The 26,546-nt window shown below is 39.4% G+C and overlaps 1 protein-coding gene across 1 annotated transcript in view; it reads right to left on the bottom strand.

The window, feature by feature from the left end:
• Window positions 1-26,518, bottom strand: part of LOC135467982 (U3 small nucleolar RNA-associated protein 25 homolog) — a 35,638-nt gene extending 9,120 nt beyond the window's left edge. The window contains exons 1-16 of the mRNA XM_064745956.1: window positions 26,387-26,518; window positions 23,707-23,761; window positions 22,791-22,890; window positions 18,186-18,271; window positions 17,232-17,358; window positions 16,479-16,570; window positions 16,134-16,226; window positions 13,122-13,194; window positions 10,571-10,623; window positions 10,282-10,367; window positions 9,486-9,554; window positions 6,728-6,842; window positions 5,881-5,959; window positions 5,088-5,244; window positions 3,283-3,376; window positions 2,644-2,729 (exon numbers count right to left, since the gene is read on the bottom strand). Coding sequence (XP_064602026.1) covers window positions 2,644-2,729; window positions 3,283-3,376; window positions 5,088-5,244; window positions 5,881-5,959; window positions 6,728-6,842; window positions 9,486-9,554; window positions 10,282-10,367; window positions 10,571-10,623; window positions 13,122-13,194; window positions 16,134-16,226; window positions 16,479-16,570; window positions 17,232-17,358; window positions 18,186-18,271; window positions 22,791-22,890; window positions 23,707-23,761; window positions 26,387-26,517 — 1,496 coding nt within the window. The 5' untranslated portion in view covers window position 26,518. The remainder of the gene's footprint in view (window positions 1-2,643; window positions 2,730-3,282; window positions 3,377-5,087; window positions 5,245-5,880; window positions 5,960-6,727; window positions 6,843-9,485; window positions 9,555-10,281; window positions 10,368-10,570; window positions 10,624-13,121; window positions 13,195-16,133; window positions 16,227-16,478; window positions 16,571-17,231; window positions 17,359-18,185; window positions 18,272-22,790; window positions 22,891-23,706; window positions 23,762-26,386) is intronic.
• Window positions 26,519-26,546: the final 28 nt, after the last annotated feature.

The raw sequence follows: 26,546 nt of genomic DNA, 5'->3' as shown, positions 1-26,546 counted from the left end.
TTTCGTGATTTTTGGCGTCAAATTACATTCCGCAATGCAGATGGCTGTCGATGTCAAACTATATGACTGCCCGGTAGAGGTGTACGAAGTCTACAAGGACCACAGGCCACCAAAAATGTGAACAGCCGACAATCCATTTTACCTCGGCATCAATTACAAAAGAAAAGCTTGCAGTAATGTATGGTACAAATGCCAACCAATGGGAGAGCACACCCTAAAATCAATTATGAAAACCATGGCAAAACGACTGAACTTACCTGGCCGTTTTACAAACCACAGTGCCCGCAAAACAACATGTAACCGTCTCCTTTATGCTGGCGTAGCTCCCACGACTATTATGCAACTCACTGGCCACAAAAATGTTGCAAGTATAAATAATTACGCTGTGTTTTCTCATGGTTTACAGGAAAAGATGAGCCACATCTTTTCAAATGCACCAGTCACAAAGCCTTCTGCTGCGAGCGTAACTCTTCCTCCCCAACCCAGTACATCCACAGAAATTGATACAGCTGTCCCATCATCTTCTACAGTACAGAATGATCTGTTTGTTTCACAGAATTTCACACACAATGTAAACCATGTCACTAGAACATGTACAACTGCTGGTATTTTCCAGGGTGCCTCCTTCTCAAATTGCACGTTCCACCTCAATTTCTGCCACGGATCAGCTGCCCATTAACTTTGTTGACAAACTCTTTCAAGAACTCACAGAGACTTCAGCAAATTTAAAGAACTTTCAGTCATCCACATGTAATTAAATCACTCCTTCACTTCTAAAATTGGTGGTTGACCTGATTTTTTTTAACGCACTTTACAGCCGCTATAATCAATTTCAAAATGCCACTTGTCAGGTTTGAGATGATGTTTATATAAAAGTTACAGTTCTTGCATTCAGATGGCATCTGTGTTTCGAACAGAAGCCATACTTACCTGATGTTGTATAAACAATATATCCACGGTTTTTCCAGTCTTTGTTTTATTTTATTTTCTGTGTTTATTTTCATATTTTTTTTTTTTTTACCCAATGTTTGCGTCTTCTGCAGCGGTCAACTATTTTGAAATATGCTATATTTAGAACGAAATCCATGTGCGCGTAATAGTTTGTGAGCGTTATGACGGCCTGTGCACTGCCAGACACTATACGCTAAGCAAAGTAGTCTGAAGAAATATCTGGATTTTATGCCCCCCAAAGTAGTGTCAATAGAAGGTATATGATAAATATACTGCTGGCTCGGTCGATACGGCGACGCAACCGCAGAGAACTCAAGCAGATATGACGATGCAGATCAGCACAGTGTGATGATAATCTCTATAACCATGAGTAATTGTTTTACTGTACATAAATCACGACAGAGCCCGGTCCGTTGTAATAGGAATCTATGCCTCCAAACAGACCTTGCCAAACAGAATAGAGCATATGCATTACAATAAAATAGAAGATGTACATATGAAATGTGACTGTTTGTTACTGCCGATGCAACCGACCCAGCCTGGTGCTGCACTGTAGCCTGGTGGAGGCTGACACACCTTTTCTTACTTCTGGTTGCTAGAGGGTCATTAGCAGGGGGTGAGTGAGTGAGTGAGTGAGTGCTTGGGGTTTAATGTCGTACTTAGCAATTTTTCAGTCATATGACGATGAAGGAATCCTTAGAATGAATGTAATGTGCCTCCTTGTAGCAGGACGGATTTCCACCGCTTATTTATCTGGTGCTGCTTACATGTGACTCGTCCCAGGATTGACCCTGAATCTACCGCTCCCAAAGCGGACGCTCTACCAACTGTGCTAACGGGCTAGTAGCAGGGGAAGAAAATCCTGAGACAAGGAGATTAATAAAGGTGATGAAGCAATTCTCTGAAACGTGAATACGTAACATCAGAAAACTGCTCACGAAGGGTGACTCGGAGCTGAGCTGACATTGGGTGGTTCAGAATATCGCTCAGTAAATACTTCATTTTGACTGATCGCCCCTCTTTTCTCATGGAATCAACCATGCCTGACCTAAACAAGCTTTCACATTTACTTACGTGGCCTTACATTAAACTACCTGTAGGTCTTCAATGTGGGAACATTTTCAGTAATTTAAGATAGTTTAGCAGGACAATTTATTCCAGGGGCAGTTCGTCAATTTTCATTGATGGTGCACAAACCGGCATGTCAAAGCCGGGATGTTTTATTCGGGCTTTTTGTCTTGGGCTTCTTATGGTCACAGAGCTTTTGCTATTTTACTCAATCTCTGTCAAGAAAGGTATGTGATGTTTATTACGTTTATTCTGATCGTGGAGGTAGAACTTGTGATGCGGTCATACTTTGGGATTATAGTTCGCACGTAGGCCTACTGATATCGGAGTTGTGCGGTTTTCAGAGAGGTCATTGTATCACAAAGCGGCAGGACAGCGCGCAAGTCTCATTTGAAATGTGTTTTTATCTAATCATGACCAATCGCGAACTTAATCGTCAAAAAAACAATCGCTAAATTTAATTGGAAACGCTATGAAAGTTGTCGTTGAAATCGAAAATCAATTGTTCGCGACCTTGAAACTTCACATTTGAAATGCTCACGATTTTTTGCTACACTCCCTTAGCATCCATGGTAAACAATTATGAGTTGAATTACATTTTCAAACGTTGCTATGCCTACTCACCATCCATTCAGAGTCCACATTCTGACACGAGAGAAATCCACACCATGGCTTTCCTTTGGCTGCAGGTGCATATGTTCCATCAGAAACTGTCAAATACACATCCCACAATTTCATGTTTACCTCAAACTAGGCATACCACAAGATTTGCTATCTGTATAAAGCTGCAGTCACACTGTATGATTGTCCAGTCGATTCGTCAACTCTGATTAGTCAAATGAAAATGGAAGCAATCAAAAAAGTGCATCGTGTAAACATGGCTTATGAAATGAGCTTGCCTCACTTTCATTCCATTTGTCAGATTCGACAAGTCAATACAACAAATCGCATCATGTGAACAAGGCTTATCTCTTTACCTGCCTTACAGTTACGCAACATATATTGTTAATGAGTCTCCAATTTTTTATGTTTTCCAAAAGCAGAGGCATGGCAAACTAAAGTGGGTTCAATATGAGACCAAACTTCATTTCTGTCAAACTTGTCCTGTTTGGGGGAAAGTGTGGAGATAAAACAAATCCACTGTTACCTATGAAGGAAATCAGCTAAAGCCTGACAGAAACTTCAACTCTACAGGTAGATTTGAGTCAAAACAGGTGACCAGTGAAAGGCCAGTGACAGCCTGATGCGTTACACAATACTTACCAGTATATGGTCCCAATTTTGCATGAGGAAAACATCTGCCTGGTCAAGTATGAGCAGTTCTATGGAAGACAGGAAGTCACATTCCACCTTCTCACTGAAACAGAAATTCACTTCACTTTACCATTATTCTTCAGAGGACAATTATAAATTTTCTTCCATCAAAAATTCCATTTTATGTTATTTCACATGACACTTGTTCCTGAGTAATTCAATATCCCTTCATCCCTGTATTAAGAACCAATTAGAACATTTCATATTGTTATCCATTTTACTGTGCTACTTGAAGCAACCTGAGTATTATTTGTTTATGTAAGATTACAAAAATGCAATTTTCCACATTGTCACCCTTCAAAATTTACCAGACATGTACTTTCAGGCAGATACAAAATTCAGACCTGAATTCTAATAAATGACAAATGTAATTTAGTTTAACCTAAATTCAATTCAGAGATGTTAATGGACTTTTAGATATGTTACAAGTGTACAAGTCCCATAATACAGCCTTGAGATTCTGTAAGTCTTGTTTCCAGGACACAAAATGCTTCAGGGGAGATGACAATAGAAACAGGTGTTCCACAAGGGTCAACATTGCAATCACGACTTTTTATCATGCACATCAATGACCTTCCACAATAAATTAACACATGTACTTATTGTAAGTACATGTAACACATGTTGAGAACTTTGCTGATGACACAACTATCAGCTGAAGTACAAAAACTGTTACAGAAATTGAGACAGTTTTGAATGAAAGCCTAAAAGCTGTCACTGTGTGGTGTTATGAAAATGAAATGTATTTAAATCCAGATAAACAAAATTTATGTTAAGTTCTCGACAGCGTCTCAGAAGAGTAAAATAAAAACAATGCTCAAAACATACAAACTGAAGACTCTTAAACTGAACAAGTCTCATTAACAAAATTGCTCGGTGTTATTATAAATGAAATACTTACATGGCAAGATCATATTGATTTCATTTGCAAACAAATTTTGAAAATTCTTGGAATTTTAAGGCAGAATAAGATTTATCTGGATCTGAAGACACGAAAAACTTTTTGTCATAGCCATATTTTGCCACATTTTCATTACTGTAGTTCAGAGTGGGGAAATTGTCCACAGTCACTTATTGACAGATTATGTATGCTTGAAAAAAGAACAGCTAAAATTATATTAGATTGTAAAATACACACTTCTAAAGCTCCAACTCTCCTAGTGAAGCCACAATCATTCATTCGTTCCAAATCTCCTAGAGTTACACTGGATGCCAATTTCTGATCCCATCAGATATCATATGATTTGTCTGATTTCTAAATCTTTGCATGATGACTATATCACCACTATATCTAAATGAATTGCTTGTTAAAAACACAGCAGTACACAATAAGTTTCTTACATCAACTGTTAACAACCTTCATATTGATAAGCATAATTATGTTATAAAAACATTTTTTACAGTAGTGGGCTGTCATGTTGAAACAGTTTAGAATGTCTAATCAAAACAGCACCATCACTTTCTGCTTTTTAAGTCATGTTATTTGAAAAATTATTTCATCTGTTAAATTTATATAAACTGATATATGTAGTGATGTATTACTGACTGTTTTCATGTTTTAAAAAATGGAATTGTATATACTGATAGAACTTGTTTAGTCTTCATGTATTGTTATAGACGGCCTCTGGGAGGAGCAAATTGTTAAATCTGACAAAGCCCCCCTCTTTAAATAAAGGTTTCATTCATTCATTCATTCATTCATTCGAGTCACTGTAACCTGCAGCAGCTGCAGTCATGCAAGCTATTTGCCTCACCCATCTCCCCCAATCATTGTCCTCAGCCCCAGGGGAGAGGCCAGGATAATGTCAGAGCTATAGAAGTCTGTGTAAAGCTTGAGGGTCTTCTTAGCAACACCCAGGCCTATCCTAAAGTGGTCATCTATGTTGCCCGTAAAGGTGGCTTCGTAGTCCTCTGGAAAATGACAGGTAAACACTCAGGTCATTCTCCACATAGGTAATGCAGATATCACAGTTGTACAGTTGTAGGACATCATGGAAAATCTCCCTCTGCAGGGGTTTGGATGGTGTAGCCATTCAACATGATGGTAAAATAACATGTTGAAATAGTGAAAACTCTTTAGTTTTTAAGTTACACTATTCCTGTATTAAATGACATTTGTGGATCTACTGGACAGCATACATGTCCTTAAGTGTCCAAATAATAAATTAATAAAATAATGAATGAAACATTAGGCACACAATCTGAGTGGCAAAATATAATGTACAACAAATAATGTTCCCCATTGCAGAGATCCTGCACTGTACACGTTCATGTCATGTAAACTGGAACCTCTTGGACTTACAAAAGGTTATGCTGTATTTCACCTAAAGATTAGCTTTTGGTCACACATTTGGCTTTATTCTAAAGGATTCATCCACACTACAGACCTATATAATTCGTGACGGTTGAATTATTTCCTATCACAACAACTTCAGCATTGTCATGAAAAGTATCATTTTAAGGCCTTTATTTGCTTCTGAAAGTGCATTTTGACAGGCCAAACTTTAGGTGAATGACAGTGCTTTACAACTGCTACATTTAGCTCACCTGGTTTGAGGCCTTTCTTGTTGGATTCTCCACTCTCACTGTATTCTGACTGAAACCTCTTCTTGTTGCTGACAAATGTCTGTGAAGAGGTTCATATTAAAAGTCAGTGGGCATATCTATGTAAGTTGTAGGACATAATCATCATAACTGAATTATGATGGAGTGAAATATTTTCTTTCTGATAACGAACTTGTTGCTGTATTTGTACTGTGGATCTGAATATCAGACATTTTAACATCAATGGGGTCTGTATTTCACTTTCTAAGTCTCCAGTGGTGATGATTGCTTATTTCCCTTACTCACACTCCTTATTCCTCATTATATACTGAACACAAAAATATTACATGTATATTACAGTAACCATCTCTACTGCTTGAAAGAAAAAGCCATTTACACAAATACAGCACATCAATGGTTTTGGGTGAAAAGGGATGTATTCTAACTGTAACGCATCTTATCAAACAGAGATGGAGCACGCATAGTACTGAAAAGACTGTCATTTTCCAGTGTTGGATTGAGAGGTGGGGTTATCTCCCTTCGAAGGACTGCAGTCAACTGAGAACTCTTGTAATAACAATTTCAACAGCCACCTTCAGCTTTTAGTTGACACATTCTCCCTAATAAATAAATGATTCGAGGAAATGTGGTTTGACTTTATTTTGAAAACTTTGCTGTTCAGCATATTAATGAAGACATCTTTAACACCAAACCCACAAGTTTATTTACTTAAAGCATTGATTCATATCACCACTTAATCCTGGATTACCTCAGCCATCTGGATGAGATTATTCAAGGTAAGGAAATTCTACAACCATACTAACAAAATGTCCACAGTAAGTCATCTCACCTGATCCTTTGGCATCAGAAGGTCAGTAAACATGTTGACAACTTTCAGGGCAGAGTCTCGAAAAGGTAGCACAATAAGGACTTTAGGCCTTGTTAAACCTTGGTCTCTGCAGTCACTGAGGAGGTAATTAACAGATGGGAATAAATATCACATCTAGGAGTACTTCAGATACCAAGGCAACAGATTTATAATAGTGGAAAAAATCATCATACCCAAAATGTAATGAAAATTCCCCACCACAAAATGTTGGTATTTTCAATGTATTCCATTGACACATATGTTCTAAATATTTTCTTTAAGAATGGCAGTCAGATGTCGAGAAATTAACATTAGAACGTACATCTCCATGAATCAATGAATATTCGAAAAGTTGCTTGAGGACCTAGAACAAGCATATGTGACTTATTTATTTATTTATTTATTTGATTGGTGTTTTATGCCGTACTCAAGAATATTTCACTTATACGACAGCGGCCAGCATTATGGTGGGTGGAAACCGGGCACAGCCCGGGGGAAACCCACGACCATCTGCAGGTTGCTGGCAGACCTTCCCACATACGGCCGGAGAGGAAGCCAGCATGAGCTGAACTCACGGCGACCGCATTGGTGAGAGGCTCGTGGGTCATTACGCTGCGCTAGCGTGCTAACCGACTGAGCCACGGAGGCCCCTCATATGTGACTTACAAATAGTAATGGAGAAAAACATAGTGTTAGCAAGAAATTGTTAAACTGGGAGTGCAAAAAAAATTTTTAGGGAGTGAATCTTCTTCGACCGAGAGTAGCGATGGGAGTAGACCGAGCGGAGCGCAAGAAGTCTACAGGTCGCAGTCCAGAGGCCGCCTAGGTTCCTGTAAGACCTTGGTTTCTAGATTTTCTCTGAAGCATTCAGAGTAAATTTAGTGATTCAAAAAATCATAAATAGGACATCAACTCTTTTGAGGAAGGAATGAAGAGTTAAAAATAAAAATTTGATGAAAAGTGATATTTTTGTTTCATTTCATGGTCTTGTGCAAGTCTAGCCTATCACCTTTGACGTGCTTACACGTTTATATGAACCCTGGATAAGTATATATATATATAAAATTAAATGATAAAAACATCAATATTAATCAGAGAAAATTAATCCAGTAAGCCACACTCAAAGTTTAACTGAGGTAGACTTAGGCTCTGAAAGCCCCAAAATCAGGAGACCAGAAGGGCTAGTTGACTTTGAAAACAACAGGCCCTTCCTCAAAACAGAAAAAAAGCACCACATGAGTAAGATTTACCATTATAGGTTGTTCTGATAGGCCCCCTGTACAGACTATTATTATTTTTTTTCAAAGAATTACAAGTACATGTGACTGGTTACTAATGACATGAAAATAAGTCATTAAGAAGTTTAGGTACTAGAGGATTGTAGCCAGCAAATCAGCTGTGAACTTAATATTGGGCAAGATGTTTGGGGGACTGATGATTCCAGCATAGAACCTATCTGTAAATACCAGTAGTAAAATATATATCATCCTTTGACCAAAGCTTTCAGCTACAGAAGACTAAAGTCAGCTGTAGCTTATAAAGATGCTGGCATTTGTAATGAATTTGGTACACTGCTGTGACGTTTAACCTTACATGTAGTAACATGTCACAATAAAATCTTCCCTTTAGTTCCAAAACTCCAGTGTAGATGTGATCCAATTTTCAAGCAAACTTTTATTTTTTAAAGTCATCCCGATTTCTGCTGCTTCCAATGTTTCATCACTACTTATTAAATAGTAATAGCCACCAAAACATTTTCCATAGTTCCATGTTGCTATCTTTTCTTTAGTTTTGGATATGTTTTAGTTTTAATCGTCATCTGTAGCCCATCAGAACCACTACCATGACTATAGCTGTCAAATGGCCATTACGTTGTTGATCACATGTGACATTTCCGACAATTTGTCAGAAGCTCACTGATTGGTCAATATCAGAGACAGAGCCAATGGGATGGAGTGTATCATAGCAACTGCTCCTGGAAGCCAGCACATGTTGTACTTTTCTTTCACTTTTACCGCCTGGCCAAACTACATTCAATTGGATAACAGCTGTTTTACTAGCGGACAGGTTAAATTCCAACCAATCAAAGACAGTATATTACGGAGTCAGCCAAATCCCCCATGAAGCTGGCTCCTTACTCTTTGGTGAATTCCATGCTTGGCTACTTACTGCAAATTAAACTCTCTATCTGCCAACACAGTGAAGTAAAAGATGCATGTTTTGTTACAGGAACAGCTCAGCTCTGCATAAAATAGCTGTGTTTTCTCAGATCTGACAGTGCAAATCATGGCTTCACATTTCGCTAGCTAAATGCATGAAGCGTGAGTGAGTGCTTGGGGTTTAACGTCGTACTTAACAATTTTTCAGTCATATGACGACGAAGGAATCCTTAGGGTGCATGTACGTGTAATGTGCCTCCTTGTAGCAGGACGGATTTCCACCGCTCTTTTATCTAGTGCTGCTTCACTGAGACGATTTACCGAAGGCAAGTAAGCCGCACCACCCGAGCCATTATACTGATACGGGTCAACCAGTTGTTGCACTATCCCCTTCATGCTGAACGGGGATAGAAGTTACAACTTCCTCTTTTAAAGTATTAGGTGTGACTCGATCAAGGATTGATCCTGGATCTACCGGTCGCGAAGCGGACGCTCTACCAACTGTGCTATCCGGGCCAGTCAAATGCATGAAGACAAAACATTCATTCCATGCCAATGCATTCAGAAACAGCAAAGCTTACACGTTGTCTGGGACAGGGGTGGATTTGGTCTTGATCTTGGTGTTGTGAGCCACAATGCGACCTCTTGTCCTGGTGATAACAGAAATACAAACAACTCTCAATATCATCGTTTCAAAAGACTCTTAATAAAAAATTACACACCTCAGCACACTATCTTTTTACTCATTTTCATGGTATTTTAAGCCATACCCCAAAATTCACTGGTCCGGTTTATCATTAGACCATGACAAGCACAAGTACGTGTAGATGACAAACCTCCTGATGTTAAGTCAGAGCCAAATCAGCAAGGGCTGGATTTGAGCCTGTGACCTCATATATATGTATATGTTCTGACATCAGTCTATATGATGAACAAATTTAAAGGATACATGAATAGGTACTATAAAAGGAAGAGTATGGTTTAAAAGAAAATGAAGAAAGATATGGCAAAAAGCTTTTAATAGCATCTCCAATTTGTTTTTTTCTCCTCAAATGTTGTTTTAACAACTCTCACTGTTGATATCCCCACAGCAGGCTACTTAATTTCCAGACTGACTGCTGGGGCAATAGGAAAACTTAGCTTAAAGCCAATTTTCCACCTTCCAAAAAGAAGGCTGAGACGTTTTTTGTACTTATATGTCAGGCCACATCATATACCTCATATTAAAAAATATTAAGAAAGTGTTCCATGTATCGCTAACATTTTCTTCCTGAACATGAATACAACAACTTCTACAACAGAGTGACACCTGAGCAACTCTGCTTTGTGCCATATCTATTATATCTAATCCTGGTACCTGTAATTATCAAGACTTACTTAAGCACATGGTTCAGCGCATGAAGACAATAGACCAGGCGGATCTGTTCCCCATTCTGAACACTTCTCTCCGGGAAATATAAATCCTATAACAAAAAGACACGGACAAATGAGGTTCTGATGTTCAGTGTTACCTAATTTTATCTTTGACCAGAAAAACAGAAGAATGCAAAGTGCTTTTTAAGGATAGATGTACACTTTTATGCTTGAACTTGTTCACGTGATTACTCTATCTGTTAGATCATTCAAAAGGCAAACTTGCAGCATTGATGCTACATTTAGAACCTACCTGGTAAGTATTAATGATCTTGAACAGTTCTAACTGTTGGCTTGTAAGAGGCTCTGGAAACACAGAGGCAAGACATTAGCATAACACCATGTGAAAGTTGCAGAGTTACTTTATAGTACCGTAGTTCGCTGACCTTTTCGACCAACAGCTGTCAAGCCACACCTGTGTGTCAGACAGTGAAATTTGTCACTTTCACATCTAATGATCGAAACTTAAAATGGTGCCGCAGTGGTGGGGTGGAGTGGGGTGATTGTTTTCTCATCTCGACCGATGGCTAGTCAGGAGTGCAGTGCACATGCTTGGATAAAAGCAGTCCAGTGGGTACAGGCTTGACCACACCTTTATTTTTATCCATCAATTAAAATGAAGGAAGTATCAAGCCACAGTTCTTTAGAAACCCGTCAATTCTGATATTGTCTCAAAGCATGTTCCAGTCTAACTAGCAAGTTAACAACGGCTTCTCTGGCTGTCAGCTACACTGCATTGGTGAATGCATAATACGGGGAACAGTGTTGTCTGTTCACGGTCCCAGAAATAAATGTAACACATCAGCATACAAGCATCTGTCCTTAACTTCCCATAAAATACAGGGGGAAATTTTCCAAGCCTCACACATTTCAGAAGTGTTAGATGAGAGGAATTTCCAGACATTCCCGATTCCATGAAATGGCGATGATAAATTCCACATGCACGGGTTGAACACTGTGTTCTCATATGTGGAAATGGATATCCATTTATACCTGCTTTATATTGCAACAATTGTAAACATTGTGTTAATGCAACACTACATCCATTCCTACTCGCATTTTCTGGGAACTCAGTTATGTGTTTAAGTCTTCAACATTCTTCAATAGAATTCAACATTGACCAATTAGATGAATTTATTTTCAATGATCCACACCTTGGAAAAAAAATAAGTCAACACGATTGTAAAATCTTCCACCAAATGTACACTAGCAGACGGAGGCTCAAAATTTTACCTACCATCAATTGTCATGTTCCTAATGAAGATTCTTTGTATTTTAATTTGGACTTTGGGTTTGAGTTTGTCACTAAACCATTTCAGTAAAGCTATCATAAAGTCACATACCAGTATAGGTGTATATACAAAGATATTCACCAAACTTACATGTAAATTCAGGTAGAATTCAAAACAATTACCAAAAGAACAGGTGGTCAGATTGGGTCTCTGCTGTGATTGACGGGCTCTACAAACACAATGTTGAAACTTCAAAGGCTGTACCCAGAGCTCAGCGACGTTGCGATCTGCTTATCAATACAACTCAGCTCTTTATATCTGAATACACCCCGTCAGTTTTAGACTCACCCTTCCTCCTGCAAATTTCCACACAAAGAATGCCATCGCTAGATCACGAAGTTCAAGACGTATGTATGTTTTGATGCAAACCAAGTGGGTTTTCTTACGAGAGGAAACATGTTGAGTCTAATTTCTTAAGTCGGAGTAGCACAGTGGCTAGTTTTTAACACAGTGTTGCGTTCAATCTAATGAAAGGAAAAAAAAGTTCACAGAAACCCTGAAAAATGTTCGAGTCACACTGATTTTAGTGTGTCCATCATGTTACAGGCGATAGACAATTAATTTTGCCTCATGTTGCATTGCCTCGTTATCAAGAACGACCAAGGTCTGAGTACAATTTTAGTGTCTCGCTATCATGTTCGCTATACCTGCATGTGTGCTGTTGGCCTCTGCACAAACTTCACAGATGAGCTTATACAACAAATTAAGTTGTGTAATAGGCTATTACAGTGTTTCGCGGTACCTCATTGCCCCTAGTGAACAATGATCCTACACAACAGGCGATGTGGCTCGGGAAATCACCTGGGCAAAGGGGCCTACATTTTTGCCTGGTGTGTTTGAATCAGACTGACTGCCCAAAGCCTACGCTGCTCCTTCAGTGGCAAAGGTGTATCCATACACATCGCCCGCCAGTTGACACGTGTATTTGGTATTCGGGTGAGAACCATCAACCACCCGCAGTGCGCTATTAAACCATCCACGGTGCGCTATTCAACTTCTCTAATCACATTCCCCTTCAGCTGATGACCTAATTTTGTCAACTTTCCCTTGAGCATTCCCACCACGAGTGCTCATCGAAAAGGTCAATGAATTACGGTAGTTACATAACAATAAAATTACCCCACAAAAGTTTGGTCGAACATTTACATAGAGCTTTATACAGGTTACATAGGTTCCTTTTTGTGCTCGTAATTAAGAGAAAAAATACATTTTGAAATAAAATACAGGGGTACAGATGGGACACAACATTCAGACATACTTCAAAATACATGTACCTGTATGGGTATTCATAAAGTGTATTTTGGGAATAAATTCGCACTTCGCATTCAATACTGTCAGTATACACATCTTAAAGCTGTGTACTGTCTAACGTTGATGGGTTGCCTATGTGTTTGACTAATCCGCACACACAGTGGAAATTTGTAAAATGCAAATATGATTATCTTTATGACACCATTAAAAGGCAAGAATCCAAGCTGACAATGTTTTACAACTATTTTCCAGTATACATACCTCCTAAAGGGGGAGTAACTGTGCACCACTTCTGATTACAACCCAACAATTGTTGACATAACTTGTGCTTAACCTGCAAATAAATGTCATATACAGACATGTACTCATATGCAATCAATATTAAACTGCAGCTAGGTGACGGCATTTGCCAGTTATGTTAACAAACGGATGACCTGAAGATGCCCGGCTCTGTATTGTTATGGTGAAGCCTGGTTCATGTGATGAGCTGTATCAACATAGTTGAAGGAGCCTGGTTCATGTGATGAGCTGTATCAACATAGCCGAAGGAGCCTTATTCATGGGGTGAGCTGTATGAACATAGCTGAAGGAGCCTGTTTCATGTGATGAGCTGTATCAACATAGCTGAAGGAGCCTGGTTCATGTGATGAGCTGTATCAACATAGCTGAAGGAGCCTGGTTCAAGTGATGAGCTGTATCAACATAGCTGAGGGAGCCTGGTTCATGTGATGAGCTGTATCAACATAGCCGAAGGAGCCTTATTCATGGGGTGAGCTGTATCAACATAGCTGAAGGAGCCTGGTTCATGTGATGAGCTGTATCAACACAGCTGAAGGAGCCTGGTTCATGTGATGAGCTGTATCAACATAGCTGAAGAAGCTTGGTTCATGTGATGAGCTGTATCAACATAGCTGAAGGAGCTTGGTTCATGTGATGAGCTGTATCAACATAGCCGAAGGAGCCTTATTCATGGGGTGAGCTGTATCAATACAGCTGAAGGAATCTGGGTCATGGTGTGAGCTGTATCAACATAGGTGGAGAAGCCTGGTTCCTTGTGTGAGCTGTAACAATATAGCTGAAGGAGCCCAGTTCATGGGGTGATTTGTATCAATATAGTTGGAAAAGCCAGGTTAATAGGATGAGCTGTTTCGATACAGCTGGAGAAGCCTGGCTCATGAGGTGAGCTGTATTGATATAGCTGGAGAAGCCTGGTTGATGGGGTGAACTGTATCGATATAGCTGGAGAAGCCTGATTCATGGGGTGAGCTGTATCAATATAGCTGGAGAAACCTGGTTCATGAGGTGAGCTGTATAAATATAGCTGGAGAAACCAGGTTCGTGGGAGTGAGCTGTATCGATATAACTGGAGAAACCTGGTTTATGAGGAGAACTGAATCAATATAGCTGAAGGAGCTCAGTTCATCGGGTGATCTGTATCAATATAGTTGGAGAAGGCTGGCTCATGAGGTGAGCTGTAACAATACAGCCGAAGTAGCGCAGTTCATGGGGCGATCTGTATCAATACAGTTGGAAAAGCCTGGTTAATAGGATGAGCTGTATCGATATAGCTGAAGTCTGGCTCATGAGGTGAGATATATTGATATAGCTGGAGAAGCCTGGTTCAAGGGGTGAGCTGTATCAATATAGCTGGATAAGCCTTGTTCATGGGGTGAGCTGTATCGATATAGCTGGAGAAACCTGGTTCATGAGGTGAGCTGTATCAATATAGTTGGAGAAACTTGGTTCGTGTGAGTGAGCTGTAACGATATAGCTGGAGAAGCCTGGTTCAACGAGTGAGTGAGTGCTTGGGGTTTAACGTCGTACTCCTGGTTCAACGAGTGAACTGTTTTAATATAACTGAAGGAGCCTTGGTTCATTTGGTGAGCTATATCAACATAGCTGAAGGAGCCTTGTTCATGTGGTGAGCTGCATCAACACAGAAGAAGGAGCTTGGTTCATGGGGTGAGCTGTATGAATATAGCTAGATAAACATGCTTCATGAGGTGAGCTGTGTTGATATAGCTGGATAAGCCTGGTTCATGGGGTAAGGTGTATCGATAAACTGGAGAAGCCTGGTCCATGGGGTGTGCTCTAAGGGTACAGCTGGAGAAGCCTGGTTCATTTGGTGAGCTGTAACGATATAGCTGGAGAAGCCTGGTTTATTTGGTGAGTTGTAACGATATAGCTGGAGAAGCCTAGTTCATTTGGTGAGCTGCATCAACACAGATGAAGGAGCTTGGTTCATGGGGTGAGCTGTATGAATATAGCTAGATAAACATGCTTCATGAGGTGAGCTGTGTTGATATAGCTGGATAAGCCTGGTTCATGGGGTAAGGTGTATCGATAAACTGGAGAAGCCTGGTCCATGGGGTGTGCTCTAAGGGTACAGCTGGAGAAGCCTGGTTCATTTGGTGAGCTGTAACGATACAGCTGGAGAAGCCTGGTTTATTTGGTGAGTTGTAATGATATAGCTGGAGAAGCCTAGTTCATTTGGTGAGCTGTAACGATACAGCTGGATAAGCCTGGTTCATGGGGTGAGCTGTATCAATACAGATGAAGGAGCCTTGTTCACGGGGTGAGCTGTATGAATATAGCTGGAGAATCCTGGTTCATGAGGTGAGCTGTGTTGATATAGCTGGATAAGCATGGTTCATGGGGTAAGCTCTATTGATACAGCTGGAGAAGCCTGGTTCATGAGGTGAGCTGTATCTATAAACTGGAGAAGCCTGGTCCATGGAGTGAGCTCTATCGATACAGCTGGAGAAGCCTGGTTCATTTGGTGAGCTGTAACGATACAGCTGGAGAATCCTGCTTCATTTGGTAAGCTGTAACAATATAGCTGGAGAAGCCTGGTTCATTTGGTGCCCTGTAATGATATAGCTGGATAAGCCTGGTTCATGGGGTAAGCTGTATCAATACAGATGAAGGAGCCTTGCTCATGGGGTGAGCTGTGTCAATGTAGCTGAACGAGCCTGTTTCATGGAGTGAGCTTTACTAACATAGCTAAAAAAAGCCTGGTTGGGCTGAACTGATAAGACTGCAGTAATAAGTAATATCACTACAGCTAGAAGGCCTTAGCATGTTGTGTCAACATGAATTCTACAGAAGTTAAGCCCCATCAATGTAAACACATTCTCGTTTAGAAACTCAATTCATAAGTCTGTTATATTGATCTAATTATTTTGCATGTCTGTCAAGTAAAAAAAAACAAGAAGATTTTACCCAAAATGTCTTGTATCTTATATATATGTCAGCTATATGGGTAACACTTACATGAAGTCTCTTTAAGTCTTTCTCAGCTTTCTCCACAGTTTGTCGAAAGTCATCACTTGGCCAGGAACAGAGAGCTTTTCCTAAATGTGGGATCTGAAGAACCAGAAGAAAATAAATAAGAGTAGAAACAGACGTTCATATGGGTTACAATTTCTTACAGAACATAAGCAAGTCACTTGATTCTTAAAACTGCAAGCACATGTACATTTTATGACCAGTGGATATTTCATTTCATATATGGTCTACAAGTGGCAAGTCTAACTTTAACAATATGAAAAAAAAATTACTTTTTCTAGCTACTGCATCAACTTGGGTCCTACACCCAATAATCTCATCTGTCAATACCTTCACATTCTCTTTGTTCCAAATTTTGGTTGTGGAAAGCTCCTCAGCAAATTTGTCTGGCAGATCAAACTCAAAGTGTTTGGTAAAAGGGTCTGAAAGGGAAAATTTAATATTTATGATGTCCTTCATATCAAACAAAATTTTGACGCAAAATTTCAATGAAAAACAACAGATATTTCACTGAATATCATACCAGTGAATGTGTATGCAGGAAATACATTTTTGGAGTGATAAAAAGAGTACTTTTAAAGCTGAAGTCTGAAGATGTATTTATAAATTTACTTGTTTGATTGGTGTTTAAGCCATACCCAAGAATATTTCACTTATACAACGGCAGCCAGCATTATGATAGGAAAATGGACAAAGCCAGATGGAAATCCATGACCATATGCAAGTTCTTGGTCAAATGTAAGTCGAAAACTAGGAAAGTGCATGATCTACATCATGGTGAAAAAGACATATACCACCAATATTAGATTAAAAGTGGGTAGAGCAATAGTGGCCATTTGCACAAGCTTAGTTTCAATCATAGCATGTCCCGAACACAAGCATGTGAACTTGAATGTTGTGATGATTGTTTTTACTCTGTGTTGCCATGTTTGATACACCAGGTCCATGTGGCAACTGCACCATCATACAGTGTATGAGGATCATTAAATAATGCTGTACTTCAGTCTTTACAGGATGAAAGCACAAACTTAAAATATAAAGCTCAGTACAGCACTAATAAAACTGTCAGTTAAAACACTTCACCTGATTCCTTCAAACACAATTCCTGAGCATTTCCATCAGTATTATCATCCTCCTCTTCTTCATCTCCTTTATCACCTTCCATTGTGTTATCATCATTAGACAACTCCTTATCGTCATCTCCTGGAATCTGCGTGACAGAAGCATTGTGTTGATCAGAGATCAACACTGAACAATGCGGTTTTACTAATCATGTTTATAATATAACTACTTGCAGAAAATTAACTGTTTTTTACATTTTGGTTTCCTCAACCTATTAATCTGACCAATCCAACAATGGGAATGTTTTTCAATTTGGAGTAAAGGTCAGTATAATAAATCCATCAAATCTGTCTTGACCTGTCAACTGGCGAGACTTTTCTACAGTCTGCATGTAGATGGTATCAGGGTAAAATCTAATGAGTCCGAGTTCTGACCTCGTCCATGAAATCCACGTAACGTAGAATATATGATTCATACAACACTACATCAATATTACAAGTTATGTATGGAGTAAACCAAATCTAAGCAGTAACAATCCAACCTGCTTTGATGAGCACAGCTTGTTGAGATGTGCACACATAAGCATGCTGTGAATGATTCAGATGTAAAGCTGCGAGATCAATGAAGATCACCTCGCGTACATGTGTCTCTCCACTCGTATGTGAGACGGTCTGCCAACAACCTGCGGATGGCCGTGGGTGTCATCTGGGCTCTGCCTAGTTTCCTTCCACCACATATTCGTGGGTATTGCATAAAACTCGAATAAATAATTAAATCCCTTACAAGTGCATCTAAGTTTTGGTTTCAATGGGTGAAAAGATAGCAAAACCACCACACATCACAAAGTACTGGGCCACTTTCTGACATATAGCCCTTATCCACCAAGAACCTGATTCGATCATGTCACTTCATCTCTATGCCATGGGCTAATGACAGTGTTGAAATACACATGCATGTAGCCATGACAGACATTACCTGCTCCATGTCTGAGTCATCTTTCACATTGTGATTATCGCTGTCGTCAGACCCTGAGTCACTCTCATCAGCAGACTCCTCTGAAGCTGAAATAAGGGACACGTATGTTGTATGCTGTGTTCAGAATACACTGTAATATTAAGGGCCTGCTCGCACAAAGAGATTGTAGCTACAATCAATTGTAGACCCTACAACTGACTTATTATTTATTTGATTGGTGTTTTACGTCGTACTCAAGAATATTTCACTTATACGACAGTGGCCAGCATTATGGTAGGTGGAAACTGGGCACAGCCCGGAGGAAACCCACGACCATCCCCAGGTTGCTGGCAGACCTTCCCACATACAGCCGGAGAGGAAGCCAGCATGGGCTGGACTTGAACTCACAGCGACCACATTGGTGAGAGACTCCTGGGTCATTACGCTGCGCTAGCGCGCTAACCAACTGAGCCACGGAGGGCCCGTAATTGACTTAAAAATTAATTGTGTTGCTTGCATAGAGGGATCTTAAGGCTACTGTGAAGTTACAATTGTGACTGTGGGCCAAATTTGACTTGTTCATGAAGATGACTTGTAAATGGACAATGTAACTGTCAATAAACTATCTTGCCTTCAGTTTCAAAAAGTTCTACATCAGGCCAAAATTAAAATATTCTTTGTTTGATGTTCCAAGCCCTTTATATCAAAAGACAGTAGACAGAGCACATTTTTTTTTTGTTTTTTTCACAGAAGGGAAGAACAATCGTAGAATCCCGTTCAAATGATTAATCAGAAATAAACTTTCTCAACAATGATCAGAACACAGCACTAAATTATATCACCATATACTTGGTAATTCTCAAAATAAACATTCTTAGATCCTTACAATAAAACTAATATGTAAACATTTGTTAAAAGTTTTTAAGAGAACTATGGCATAATTTAAGTCAACAGTTAGGGGCCTCCGTGGCTCAGTCGGTTAAAGCGCTAGCGCAGCGTAATGACCCAGGAGTCTCTCACCAATGCGGTCGCTGTGAGTTCAAGTCCAGCTCATGCTGGCTTCCTCTCCGGCCGTACGTGAGAAGGTCTGTCAGCAACCTGCGGATGGTCGTGGGTTTCCCCCGGGCTCTGCCCGGTTTCCACCCACCATAATGCTGGCCGCCGTCGTATAAGTGAAATATTCTTGAGTACGGCATAAAACACCAATCAAAAAAAAAAAAAAAAAAGTCAACAGTTTAAGCTAGCATTTTCAGGTCCTGTACAGAGGGGGCGAGCATATGACAATATAACCAAAATCCTGTCCAGCTGATACTTCTGACGGAGTGAAGTGGAAACTCATGACTTAGTAAAATAAAATCTGTACTGAGAAATCTGGTTCCATTTTCCTAACTTTCCTACTAAACTTTGTGAGATTTAGGGGATTCTTCCTTCATGTGAAGGATCAAATATTTATTCTGTCTTCAATACATCATTCAATGTACTTGCTTGCCTAAAAGTATAAAGAGTGAAAGTACCAGCTTTGACCTAATTTACACTACCCAAAACATTTATACCTGAGGAAGAGAGCCAAAATCATGTTGTGTTGCATGAAAATTTAGAAATGCACCTGCCCTTTCTAGTGTCGCTACCATTGTTTCTACTTTACAACAATGTTATCAGTAAACAGATACAGTTTCTATCTGTAATAGGCGTATGGTTTGATTATGTCAGATACAGGCTTCCGTAGGATGAGGTAAGTTACAGATGCTTCGAGTGGTTCTCATGGTTACACCTTGTACCTTGAGTTTCTACTTTTTGGAAATCTGTAGATTTTTCTGAGTATAGTCTCTAGCTATTATTTAATTTTTATAAGCAATAGCTAACTGATGTTGTGCCCTGTTCCTGTGTTGCGTTGTTAAGCTGAACTGGTTGTAAAACTGTGATACCCATGATGCTCTGAGACTGTGGTTGATTGCATAAGCTGCCATATTGTTTTTGACTGGCAACAGACTGTCATCATCCGAGAAACATATTGCAAGTTTTCACTGTTATTGTTGATCTGACAGATGCAGATAACATCCTACCGTCTGCATTAAAATGAATGGAAACCCGTTAGCAGCCACGTCACCTTTGGCTTTTGGTGCTACACATGCCGTTTCAAGGTTTTGAATGGTGGTATTTTCATTCTGAGTTTACAGTGGGCAGTTTGTGTCACTACTGGGGGATTTACGGGATAATGTGTGTACCCTTTGGTCACAAAATAAAGGGCACATCTGACGAACCTCATAAATGGGTGTTGGTCTGCGTCTTTAGAACCATTAACCTCTGCACTCTTTACATTTCCATCAACGTTTTCTCAGCATCTGGCGATCATCTCAATGACAGTTTATGGGAAGTTGGCGAGAAGTGAGCAGTTATATTTTGCTGTAGCACTATTTTACGGGTATCCAAATGGATACGGGTGAAAACACTTCATAGGCTTCACATCTACCTTTCGAAGCACTATAAGGCTGGCTTTGTTCAACAGCAGGAGAGGAAATTATTAGAATTTACTATTTATAGTAAAACATGTATTTGGGAACAGAGCCTCCCATCGACTTTCTCGGCAGAATGAAAATACAATGAAAAAAGGACTTCCAGGTTATCTGCAAAAGTCAAGTCCAATAGGCCTACATTTGCCAATGGCTTCATGGTCTTCTGGACAAATTTTATCTCATTTGGTGGTGTATACGAGTGGTAATTCCCTAATGTCTCGCTTTCTGCTCACAAGCGTGCAGTTGTTTTTGCGTGCAGCACATGCGTACATGTGGTTGACGTTTAGGTGGTGCAAAAAAAAAAAAAAACGCGCAGTCACAGCATCAATTTCTTGTCATTTTACAAGCATTCATATTTCTGCTTCACTCAACAATTAGCTTTGAAAACAACATCGTTGTCCACCTTTGCATGATGAGCTGTTCAATACATCAGAATACTTAAATAACTTGTGATATACTTCTACATGATGTCAGATTCTCAATAGACATCAGTGTGAATGACATACTAATTTCGGTCAATTGGGTAGATGGCATCATGCGGTGAGTAGCTCAAAGCAAACCTCATTTTCAAAATCAGATTTTCTGAGGAAATACCAAATAAAGGTCAAGTGTCAACGGTTGCAAAAGGTGTATAAATGTCATACATGCAGCTTGTGGATAGACCATGTATTACGTGGATTTGGACATTAAGTATTGTGTATGCAGCAAGCTTTGCCGATGGGGTAGCTGAATACAGATACAATGTCATAATCGGGTACTCATGTCATCTGGGCTAAAGATGGCAGTGGTTTCCATGCATTAGTAAATATAAGCCAGCCTGAGACCGGATTTTCGGACTAAGGAAATTTTATATTTCAAATGATTTGCGAAAAAAAAAAAATTAAATGAAATAAAACATGTATTTATTTATTTGATTGGTGTTTTATGCCATACTCGAAAATATTTCACTTATATGACGGCGGCCAGCATTATGGTGGGAGGAAACTGGGCGGAAACCCACGACTATCTGTAGGTTGTGAAATAAAATAAAAGAATATGACATAGAGCAAAAATATTAAAAAGGAATTTTGGTCCAGGCCTCTTTGAAAGGCCTGTTGCGCAACATCAACCACATAATTTTTTAATTTTGGCCTCATAATGATTCAGCAGTGAACAACAACATGTAAAGCATGGTAACAAAACAATAACATTGCGCATTTTTGCAAACTGAGTCCAAAATTACTAACAGTATACCTAAGGCAAGTATTTCTACTTAACAGGAATTTTGGGGTGACTGTAAATATTTACAACTGGGTTGATCCGACTGTAATTTTTGATTGTCAATTACAACTATTTTAGCTTACCATCCATTTGTGCAAGAGGGTATTTATTGTAGGCTAAGGCTACAACCCTGATGTATGGCTTACAATCATTTTATACAAGCTGCCCCACGAGAATTGTTTCCCTAAGGTGTTGGGAATTTGATGAATTGAGTGAATGAGTTAGTGCTTGGGGTTTAACGTTGTACTCAACAATTTTTCAGTCATATGACGATGAAGGAATCCTGAGGGTGTATGTAATGAGCCTCCTTGTTGCAGGACAGATTTCCACCGCTCCTTCATCTAGTGCTGCTTCATTGAGACGACTCACCGAAGGCAATAGCCATTATACTGATACGGGTCAACCAGTCGGTTCACTATCCCCTTCATGCTGAACACCAAGCCAGGAAGTTGCAACTTCCTCTTTTAAAGTCTTAGGTATGACTTGACCCAGGATTGATTCTGAATCTACCGCTCCCGAAGCGGACGCTCTACCAACTGTGCTACCTGGGCCCGTTTGATGAATTGAGATAAGCGGACAGATGAGCCGAGAGATGTAAGCAGAGCAGAGAGAAAAGTGAGCAGAGCAGAGCAGAGAGAAAAGTGAGCAGAGATGAGCACAAAGATAGGCAGAAAGACAGCTGAGCTGAAGGAGAGATAAGCAAAAAGAAGTGAGCTGAAAGAAAGAGGGACAAGAACAAAGAGAGATAAGCAGATAGAGAAATTAGCAGATAGAGAAACAACTCCAGTATATCACTGCCCTATTTTTGTAACAGGCAGTCCAACTGTTCATGTCAACACTACATGTATCTAACTTGTTCTCTCATTGTGAGATGAGTTTGTCCGTGATATTGTGGCCACCAGCTTTTGGTAATCTGTCTCCTCTTCAGATTCACTGGAACTCTCTGACTCGGCCTGACAAAGATAGTAACCATCATTGGTGTCAATCCCTAATGGATGCTTAGTTATAAATAACACTGAACCAAATAAAACTATCCATGCTGTCAAATTATATTTAACATAAGACTTTCAGTGAACTACAATTTCATGTGTGTTTTGCACGAATATCTCATTAAAGGAAATGACCAAATAAAAACGAAGTGAGCATCCAGGAGAAAGGCCAATCAAGACTGTCTCTACACATCTGTTTACTTGTTTACTGTTACTTTAGATCTTTTTTGCACTGAATTAAATGCTGTCAAATGTCTGAAGTGCAGGGTGGGTTGAATGAACCATTCTGTCAGTGGAAAGGTACTCCGACCTCACATCACCTTTATTTCCTTATACACTTATTCACCTATGAAGACATTATTTAAGTAATTTATTTATTTAATTGGAATTTTACACCGTACTGAAGAATACTTCACTTACACGAGGGGTGGCCAGCATTATGGTGGGAGGAAAGGAAAACCCACAACCAACCACAGGTTACTGACAGGCCTTGCCACAGAAAATGAAGCTAGCATGAGCTGGATTTGAACTCATACCACTGCTATTGTAAAAGCTGTGTTTGGGGTTGGAAACACTTTTTGTGATGTAACCTTAATTTGTTTTCTTTAGCTCTCACTTTTTGCTCCTAACTTTTCTTGACACTACTGTGGTTGTACAACAGTCTAGTTGGTGGATGGAAAAAATGGGCCCAATTATACAAAGGTAGCCATCACACACACTTGTACATACCACACAGTGAAAAAATACCCTTTGCAATAAACATATACATGCAACACAAACCTCACTTTCTCCTTCAGGCAAATCTTCCACCTTCTGGTATTTTCTGACATTGTCCCTGTAAGTATGAAAACACACTTAATGCAGCCAAAACCTTGCTTTACAGGTATATATTTCACACACAGTCATGATGCAAACTTGAAACTAAAACTGGAATTCCTTGTCAATATTTAAAACGGGTGTTTTCAGTTAAGAAAAATTATGTCTCTATGGCATCTAAAACCACACATTTTAATAACAAATGCATGGTGAAAGGACATAGTTCAAAGTTTGATGTACAGTACAAACTTGGCAGTTGACAGTGGTTTTATGTGTAGACTAGGGGGCTACAAATTCATGCTGAATGCAGAATAATCCTGAAGTCATCCTAAACCTGCATAGAAGAATTTATGAACAGAATTAATACAGTGAAGGGGATATATATATTCAATACATATTTTCCAGGGGCCAATTTTTCTTCATTTATTTCAAAATATTCTTTCAAACAGAAGTCACTGCCATTTTAAAATGCAAAGGAAAGTCTAGGTCAAATATAATGACATCTGATACCTTTAAGTGGTTATATAAGACAGTTGAAGGGGCACATTGCTGACAGACATTCAAAATTTTTGAGTTGATTCAGCTAAATACAAAAAACAAGTTGCTTTTGATTCCTAAGTTCCTAACTAAACCTTCTGGGCTTGTATTTTCTGAAAAAAAAAAAAGACAATTACTGTAAATCTTTAACCTTTTCAACCACTAAAGCACTTTTTTCAGTGAAAGTAATGCATACATCATAAAACTGTGCTATTATTTCTCTAAGCCCAATAGTTCTCGTAGAATGTTTCCAGATATTGGCTGCATAGGTGGTTGAATTTATTGTAAGAGAATTATAAGGGGAAATCTGCCACTGGTCAAATACGACCTTCCTTTCCATCAATAAAGTATTATAAGCATTCATAATTCCCAACAATCTGTATGGCAGAGCTGAACTTACATGGAGGGTGGGGGTGGGGGGGGTGTATGACTAGAACACAATACCGTGTCGGGACTAATCTGACATCTGAAGTTTGCCTAACATCTTGGGAAGGTAACCCAGTCAAAATAAAAAAAATCATTTTTCAGCCATGTTTCAAAATACACCGACTTGAGTGAGTTGAGTTGTGACCCAGTCACATTATACTGACACCGGCCCAACAATGGATGGAATAATTAAACAATGTCTGAATAAACACAATTATCTGTGCTGCTTACAGACTTTTATTATTATACCAAAATATCACAATATAATGGTTAAAAGAGGGGACTGGGGATGCATGTCTTCTAAAAGGAATGCTTCGCTGGCCTAATAGTTAGAGCATCAGCCTTGAAGTTGGGAGACCCCGGGATCAAGCCCGGCTTGGATCATACCAAAGACTTCAAAAGTGGTACTTGCTGTTGCCTAGCATGAGGCTCAGCACATGAGGATAGAGCAAGGAAACATCAATGCTTGTGGCCGGGTGGGGTGTGTTATTTCTGGTGTCTTTGGCATAATACTTCAATGGCGGCAGCACTTTGGCTTCATGGATTGGGCCTGCCACAAGAAGATACAACATGTGTACACACACCCAATGACACCTTGTCGTCATATGGCTGAAAAATTGCTAAGTATAACATTAAACCCCAAGAACTCATTCATTCATTCATTCTTCTAAAAGGGATTAAACCAAATCATTGCAAGGAAACACAATGATCACAATATAACACCACTAGGAGGCCTAGCGAAGGAACAAATAAGGTTACTTAGCCTGTGTTATTGGCTAGGTATGTAGATGTGAACATTTCTCAACAGAAATAACCCAAATGTCTGACAAAGTGAAGTTTGAAAACTATACATAGCACAAGCACATTCCAAAACATATTCATAGTTTTGCAGTAATGTCAAAGCTGCTCTGAGCTAATCAGCACACTCGTTAGTCATGTGACTAAAGTACTGGAGGTGAAAACAAAGCGAATTTAACTCTAGTGAGATAGGCATTGAATAAGGTTTTAGCACAAAAAAATGAAAAATATAGCTTTCAGGTAAGAAATTCTTTCTGGAAAAATAATCAGAATGTGTCTAGCCTTCAAGTATATGACTGTTTCATTCCACCTTTGATGTAGTACTTTGAACTTTAGGAATCAGCAAAAATCAACATTTCACCCAGTTAGCTCCATGTTATTTATCATCTGCTCTTTACAACACACTCCAGCACTTGAAACTATGAATATAATTGGAACGCTTCAACTAACATTTGCGCTGAATATATATTGTAGGCCTATTACCTGCACATTAGCGCAAAAGCTGCACACTGTCATATTCAGTGTGGCTGCTAGTCCATCTATGTTGACTAGGGAGTAGCATACAAACAGATGAGGATTGTTCAGTTTGGGTCTATACTAGTACTAGCACAAAGATTTTGTTGGTGTGTATGTTTACAGTTTTAAAACATAGTCCTACAGTGCACTCTTCTGCAATTATCCTCAGGCGGTTATTTCACATCTCTCTTTATACTGGAATGACGGGAGTATGAAAGTCACCCGGTGCTAATTGAAGAATACCAGAATATCTTAGTTGGCCGTATACAGCCTATGCTACATGGCACATGTCTACTGTTTGTAGGCACGGCTTCGTGGATGTAATGTGAATTTAGTGTGTTTTGTAAGATTTTGAACCAACAAATACCTTTCATCAGCAGGATGGGTTTCTCCAAACTCTTTCAAATGCTTTTTCTGTGTTTTAGTGAACAGTTTCTGATGACCTTGCTGTCTTTTGCGTTTACCAGAACGCCCCACGTGTTTTCGGCTGCCCCCCATGTTGTTGATATCTTCAACTTGAAGCTTAC

Source organism: Liolophura sinensis, chromosome 6, assembly GCF_032854445.1.
Source record: "Liolophura sinensis isolate JHLJ2023 chromosome 6, CUHK_Ljap_v2, whole genome shotgun sequence".
In the NCBI taxonomy this organism is placed as follows: Eukaryota; Metazoa; Mollusca; class Polyplacophora; order Chitonida; family Chitonidae; genus Liolophura; species Liolophura sinensis.
Note: the sequence above shows the minus strand (reverse complement) of the source record. Positions and strands in the feature narration are given on the sequence as shown.